The sequence below is a fragment of the Limulus polyphemus genome, unplaced genomic scaffold (assembly GCF_000517525.1).
Source record: "Limulus polyphemus unplaced genomic scaffold, Limulus_polyphemus-2.1.2 Scaffold7048, whole genome shotgun sequence".
In the NCBI taxonomy this organism is placed as follows: Eukaryota; Metazoa; Arthropoda; class Merostomata; order Xiphosura; family Limulidae; genus Limulus; species Limulus polyphemus.
This window is the reverse complement of record NW_013672658.1, coordinates 8081-15956: the sequence shown is the minus strand read 5'-3', so window position 1 is coordinate 15956 and position 7876 is coordinate 8081. Positions and strand designations below refer to the sequence as shown.

The 7876-nt window shown below is 35.6% G+C and overlaps 1 protein-coding gene across 1 annotated transcript in view; it reads right to left on the bottom strand.

Annotated features, from left to right (window-relative positions):
- Nucleotides 1–7876, bottom strand: part of LOC111089690 (Down syndrome cell adhesion molecule homolog) — a 34617-nt gene that overhangs the window by 19056 nt on the left and 7685 nt on the right. The window contains exons 2-6 of the mRNA XM_022402623.1: nt 7372–7539; nt 6670–6740; nt 6328–6580; nt 1758–1856; nt 585–770 (exon numbers count right to left, since the gene is read on the bottom strand). Of these exons, the coding sequence (XP_022258331.1) occupies nt 585–770; nt 1758–1856; nt 6328–6580; nt 6670–6740; nt 7372–7531 (769 nt within the window). The 5' untranslated portion in view covers nt 7532–7539. The remainder of the gene's footprint in view (nt 1–584; nt 771–1757; nt 1857–6327; nt 6581–6669; nt 6741–7371; nt 7540–7876) is intronic.

Here is a 7876-nt window from a genome sequence, read left to right as displayed (position 1 = left end):
ACTCATATCTATGTGGTTTTGAGACTGTCTTACTTCATCATATAGTAATATATACTCGTATCTATGGGGTTTTGAGTCTGTTTTACTTCACTATATAGTAATATATGCTCATATCTATGGGTTTTGAGTCTGTCTTACTTCACCATATAGTAATATATACTCATATCTATGGGGTTTGGGTCTGTCTTACTTCACCATATAGTAATATATACTCATATCTATGGGGTTTGGGTCTGTCTTACTTCACCATATAGTAATATATACTCATATCCATGGGGTTTGAGTCTATTTTATTTCACCATATAGTAATATACAGTATGCTCATATCTATGGGGTTTTGAGTATATCTTACTTCACCATATGGTAACCTCGATTAATTTAGGTAGCTTGATGAAAGCGGAGAGTGCGGCCAATCAAGGAATGCATTAGGGCTCTACGTCACAGATTCTCGATTCTATTTCACTCCTGGTGTAAAAAGAAAAGACCTATATATATATATATATAATTACACAAACTATTCATTATAGATTTATATGTGTCTGCTAATTTTGAGTCTTATTTCTAACTCATAGAGGAATACGTACCGATATCTTTTGTTCGAAAATGTAGGGTCTGACTAGGCTCACCAGTTCCTAGCGAGTTAGAAGCTGTCAAGTAGGCTTCGTATTGAGTTCCGCACCGAAGGTCGTTCAGAGTAAGTGAGTTAGCACTGCTGTGTAAATGTCGCTTAAACCATTCTCCATTTGTGGTCTTAAAGTGGAATATATATTCTAGAATAAAGACAAAATTTACAATTGTTTTCTAGAAAGCTGTTGACAAAACAATAAGACGCTAGGCGAATAGCACAGGAAGAAGCTTCGTTATGAAAATGGAAGTTTACACTTGACAAAATCAAATCAAAATGTTAACTCACTATCACCAGTTATACGGAGGTTGAATACATTATATTAAAACGAATTTTGAGCCCCACCACGTCGTTACAGTCCATGTCGCCACGTTTGGCTATACTCTGTCAGACGACCATGCATCTTGATGATAGTCTTACAGCGTAGTGTTCATTGTTAAAGGCCTTGTCGTAAGGCTGTCATATCTAAAGCACACAACTCCTCCCTGCAGGCTTTACAAAATCCATCTAGGACGAGGACGACGGTTTTCCAGCATCGTACTCAATAGTCTGGTCACACATAAATCCATAGGTGCTACTCTCGGCAACTTGACAACTATGTCATGGTATGGAATAACCCGAATACCGTTTCATTCTCGAGCTGCTTGAGGTATGGGATATTTGAATGGGAGCCATGATTAAAAATTCTTATCTTGATAAACCCATGCCTTCATTTCAAGATGGTGATCCTTCTTGATTATGTTGTGTTCTGTTGCCTAGGGCATCTGGACGGATTTTGCTACTGACAATTGTTTTCTTGAATTTTCGTCTGTTGCGAGACGCCGGACTTGGATTAAAACGATTGGGGTACGACTTGTTGCAGGTCTTTTTCTGGATGGTCCTGGTGTCTCAAGCTACTCCATATTCCTCTCTTATCCAATGCCATTAAGTTCAAGGATATTTTCGTCATGTAACATGCTGACTTGCGTATTCAAAATTGTTTTAATACAAAATGTACTCAAACCAGTATAACACACAAACCTTTGATATCTGGAGATAGAACTAAAAGAGTGAGTTAACAAAAGGTTTTAGAGCAGATGTTAAAACTGAAACATTAGTTGAGAATGATGTAGCAGAAAAACTGAGGTCTCACCTGTGACTGTTGATTTGTCTTTTGGATCTCTATTCCATTGAAAATTTGCCGAGGAAGAGGTTACACCTGTAACTTTGACAACAGGAGATGTAGGTGGCGCTGTAAAAACACAATATAATCTTCTGAAACCTTAATGTATTCAAATTATGAAGGTATAATGTTTATTGTATTTGAATTTATGGCAAACTTCTGATGCTATCTGCCGCCGTCCATAATTTTGAACGACTGTTAAGATGGAAAACAGCCAGTTAACAGCACTCTCTACAATAATGCATACACAGCTTAAAGCGTGAGGAATATTATTGTGGTATTACACGGATTCGAACCCGGTTCGCCGGATCCGAAATCAGGATCTAATTGTATATTTTTCTAGTCTTATTAATTTATAATTTCTGCTTCAAAATACACAATATGAAAACAATGTTATGAAAAAATGAATTAAAAGTTGTTTAAGAAAACGAAAATTGAAAGAATAGAATTATTTACAATACTTTATTCCGTAAATTAATGAAGCATATAATGAAGAAAGAATATAGGACAGGGAATATCAGTATATTTCAGTGGCTCATTTATTCATAAAGTTAGTGAATTTGGGTTTTTCATGAAAACGACAAAACTTTTACCTGGTTTACACACACACACACACACACACACACCCTCCCAGCAACTCAACGGTATATCTTATAACGTTAAAAATCGGGTTTCGATACCCATGGCGGGTACAGCACAGATAGCCCTTTGTGAAGCTTTAGGCTTAACAACAACAACAACAACAAAAAATCTGGTAACATTACCTCATGTTCTGACTAATAACAGTGTTTTATCCAAGATGACACATCACAAAAATATTTCATATTGTATAGGTTACATTTGAAGGGAATAGTCGTTTAGTTTAGTTTACTTCTGTAAACATTTTCTACCTTTGATTGAGTCTAACACCATGATTTCACTTAAAGTGATCCTTTCTCAACACTGTGAGGTAGCAAATTTTACTTATTTATGATCATGGTTGTTTTTATCGTCCACTTATTATTTCCTTCTATCGGTTAGTTTATTTATGAATTATTAGTTACATTAAAACACTAACTCACCTTCTAGTTAGCAATTTGTATTCTCAGTTAATATGTATGTATGATGAAACTGACACTAGCTTCCCTAGCGGTGACGTACAGATACTATTAATGTAGCAGAAGATTATGTAAATTTATGATCGCATGAGGTTGTACTCTCGTGACCTACTCAGTGAATAAATACCCTGTCAGAAGCTTCAGTAAGAGACAGTCACCAGATAGTTGGTGAATGATCCAATTTTTTGAATTATTGCTGTTTATCAGTCGATATTGTTATTAATATTGAAAGGTATTTTTGGAATATTGTGTTTGCTGTATTTTTATATATATTTTTTTGAAATTAGGTTTTTCCTTAGTCCATTATTTGGAACAGTATTGATATTTACGATATATTTTTTATTAACATTAGTGTTAAGTCCTGGCTAGGCACGTGTTTATTAACTGTGTTTTGGTAAGTGTTGACTTTATTTCTAAGAGTTGTTATTGTAAATAAATAGTTTTTTGATGTTGTTGAACCCTGGTTGTAGCGAAGTGTTCATCTTAGACATTATAACTACATATTTAACCAATCATTAGGATGGACATTGAAGAAGTGTCAGTTGGATTCATGTGGAATCCAGGTCACTTACTGACTCATAAACTACGAAACTACTCATTCCTATAAAAGCGATGTGAAGTTAACCATTCGTTAAGTTAACCACTCTCTGATGTGAAGTTAACCATTCGTTAAGTTAACCACTCTCTGATGTGAAGTTAACCATTCGTTAAGTTAACCATTCTCTGATGTGAAGTTAACCATCCTTTAAGTTAACCACTCTCTGATGTAAAGTTAACCATCCTTTAAGTTAACCACTCTCTGATGTGAAGTTAACCACTCTCTGATGTAAAGTTAACCATCCTTTAAGTTAACCACTCTCTGATGTGAAGTTAACCATTCTTTAAGTTAACCACTCTCTGATGTAAAGTTAACCATCCTTTAAGTTAACCACTCTCTGATGTGAAGTTAACCATTCTTTAAGTTAACCACTCTCTGATGTGAAGTTAACCATTCGTAAGTTAAGCACTCTCTGATGTGAAGTTAACCATTCGTTAAGTTAAGCACTCTCTGATGTGAAGTTAACCATTCGTTAAGTTAACCATTCTCTGATGTGAAGTTAACCATCCTTTAAGTTAACCACTCTCTGATGTGAAGTTAACCACTCTCTGATGTAAAGTTAACCATCCTTTAAGTTAACCACTCTCTGATGTGAAGTTAACCATTCTTTAAGTTAACCAACTCTTTAAGTTAACCACTCTCTGATGTGAAGTTAACCATTCTTTAATTAATACTGACAAGTTTAAATGTGTTTCTAACTTTTGTCAGTTACTTTAGAACAGAAAGATTCATAACAATAACTAAAAATTAAATGCATATTGAAACCTAATTTCAACAGGGCTATTAAAACTACAAGAACTAGGTAATATATTAAACTGGACTGGTAACAATGCTCTTAAAATGTCCAGGCAAAACTACTAGAAAAATTAGGATTATTTAACAACATCACTGAATCCTGTTTGGTAGAACATACCGGAAATTTAGTTCCCGAAGCCTAAAATGGTATTTTCGAAAACATGATTCCTCGACACAATAACGTTATATCCGAAGCCTGCCTTGAAAGATTTGGTGGAGGCAGATGTTCTTTAAGTCTGCCTTGATAGATTTGGTTCCTCTTAGAGCAGGAAGCACGACGGTTGATGTTCTTCACAGTATCGTGTGGCCATGTATTGTTGAAATAGTCTCCTTACTTGAAGCTCTTATTGTGAAAGTGACGGAATTGTTGAAATAGTCTCCTTACAGACTATTTCAACAATACCTTTATTGTCACAATAAGAGCTTCAATATTTCAACAATACCTTTACTGTCACAATAAGAGCTTCAAGTAAGGAGACTATTTCAACAATGCCTTTACTGTCACAATAAGAGCTTCAAGGAAGGAGACTATTTCAACAATACCTTTACTGTCACAATAAGAGCTTCAAGTAAAGATATAAAGGTATTGTTGAAATAGTCTCCTTCCTTGAAGCTCTTATTGTGACAGTAAAGGTATTGTTGAAATAGTCTCCTTCCTTGAAGCTCTTATTGTGACAATAAAGGTATTGTTGAAATAGTCTCCTTCCTTGAAGCTTGTATTGTGACAGTAAAAATGACGTGGCTTGATTGGTTGTCAATCTTCTTCTTATGTAATATCACGTACAGATATCACAACTATGTGTGGTGTTCCTCCAGATAAGATGTTCTACACAATAAATTCTAATACTGGAATGTTTCGTGATTATTAAACACCATACGTTAGAAATAACTTTTATAATTTTAGAGTTTTATTCTATATTTAATTCTTCTTCTATATTTGTCTGTTTAAAAGGTTTCACTGTAAATGAGCCGCAAGAACAAGACACAACATTAGCGAGTACAAAAGGAGTAGGATACTGTATGCGAGAATAAATCACTAGTATAGCGAACACAATTGAGACAAGACGCTACATAAGCGAACGCGTAGGGAGCCGAGTCACTAGTTTAGAGAACACAAGAGAGGCAAGACGCTACATAAGCAAACACGTAGGGAACAAGCCATTGCTTTAGCGAACACAAAAGGGGGTAAGATATTACATAAACGAACATATAGAGAGCAAGCCACCACTTCACAGTGTACAAAAGAAAGATTTCACTTTAATCACTGTATTTCACTTGTTCATTCGATGTTGTGTTTTGCTGGTTTTTGTATTTAAAAATCGTTCTTAGATTTCCTCTGAGTGGGTGGGTGTTCAATTACTCACAGTGCATCTTGAGAGGATGAAGTAAGATTTTTAAATATTCGTCCTTAAACCACACAATAACATCAAGTGTGAGTTTGGCTGGGTGTGGCCTTGTGGGTATAATGTCAGGCTGCAAACCCAAATATTTGGGACTCGAGACGCTCCTCCGCTGAACGTGCTCCGATTTTTCAGCTGTGAACGCGTTATAAAAGTCACAGTCAAATCAGTTATTCGTTTTCGAAGAACCTGACAAATAAAGTGTGGCAGTGACTGCTTCTGATTAGCTGCCTTGTCTCTGATTAATACTTAAAACTAATGACTGTTTCTGATTGGCTGCCTTGTCTCTGGTTAATACTTAAAACTAGGGACTGCTTCTGATTGGCTGCCTTGTCTCTGGTTAGGACTTAAAACTAGGGACTGCTTCTGATTGGCTGCCTTGTCTCTGGTTAGGACTTAAAACTAGGAACTGCTATACCTAATTTCTAGTGGTCATTGGCCTTGTCGTTTAACCCACCTGTACATATGGTATCGTTCAAGTTGAAAATTATAATTCCAATTGAAGTTTGATTAATTATATTTAATAAGTTAGAAGTTGAAGATTTGATTTTCTTATTATAATAGATACTTTTGAGTTTGACATTGGAGGCTAGAATATCATAACAGTGAGAAAAAAAAAACGCACTTATAGATTAGTGTATAGAACCTACCAGTTTCCAATGTTGACGCAGTTACTTCTTTGGTCATGGGCCCGAACCCTGCTTTATTGTAGGCTTGTACCACGACGCTGTAGTTGGTCAGTCTGATTAGGTTGGTCAGATACGTCGTGTGCCAGCCATCAGTCTCAGAATATGACGTCACTGTAGCGATATCTCTTATTTGATAGGGCTCATCAGAGCTCGTCTTACGGAAACCCACGTTATAACCCTTGATTTGTCCATTACGAAGAGTTTTATCTACTGGCTAGGAAGGACAAAAATATACTTTAGTAGAAATGTTTTGGCCTAATTTTCTCTAAGAAAGTAAATATTTGGACACAACTATGGTCTTACCTTCCACATAACCTTGAGAGACTGAGAGCCAGCGGAATAAACGTTCACCTCAGTAGGGACACCAGAGGGTGCTGCATAAGAAAAAAAAGGACTCACAATGCTATCTGAATGGTTTTTAAACAATGATATATAATTTATAATTTAATTATTATTATTATTATATATTGTTTTTAAATGCATATTTGATTTAACGTGATTTCTTGGAACTTAAAACTCATATCTTCATCACACTAAGTAAGTTTATGTTTTCCCCTGTTACGTCACTCATCGTAAATAATTAACAAACAATTGGGGAAACATCTTTTAATTATTACGGTTAATTGATATATTAATTAGGCTTCTTTTAAACAGTAGACATGGATCCGCAAGTAAATCATAAATAGATAGTTGTTGTTTAATGATGCTGATGGATTATTGTTTGTTCGTTGGATTGCGTCCAAAGATACTCTTGTGCTTCTCTTTACCAACGAATAGTGGGATTAACCGGAACTATATAACGTCTCCACGGCTGAAAGGATGAGCATGTTCGGGAAAGGGTTTCCCGCAGATTGTGATTCGAACGCCCTATCCTCCAGGCCATGCCAAATGGATGCAATGTGAACCCTATGAATAATTTTAGGGTTAAACCAAATACGTTTACATTAAAGGTTTTTACCCGTATTACTTACAGTATTTTAAAATATATGTATAACTCCTGTTTACCTTCTTCCAGTGTTGTTACTTCTATCTCGTTACTGGGGTCGCTGGGTCCCAGACTATTTTCGGCTTGTACACGAATATTATACGTGGTCACTGGTTGAAGGTTTTGTAAAGAAGTGGTACTCTCGAGACCAGGGACTATCAGCTGTGTTGTTGTGTCCATCCACAAATCTAAAGATTAGAGCAAATTTTATTTTTTATTTTACGAATATCTCTAAAGAAGTGGAGCATTTTAATTATGTTTCGTAAAGACTTTCCAGGAATGCTCGACAGAAAAATCTTTCGTCCAATAGTTGTAAATGCTGTGTTCAAGAGACCTTGTAACACATATTAAAATAATCGAACAAAGTGTGTGAACGTGCAAGTAAAAACATTCAACAAAGTCTGTGAACGTGCAAGTAATAACATTCAACAAAGTCTGTGAACGTGCAAATAAGAACATCGAAAAAAGTGTGTGAACGTGCAAGTAATAACATTCAACAAAGTCTGTGAACGAGCAAGTAACATT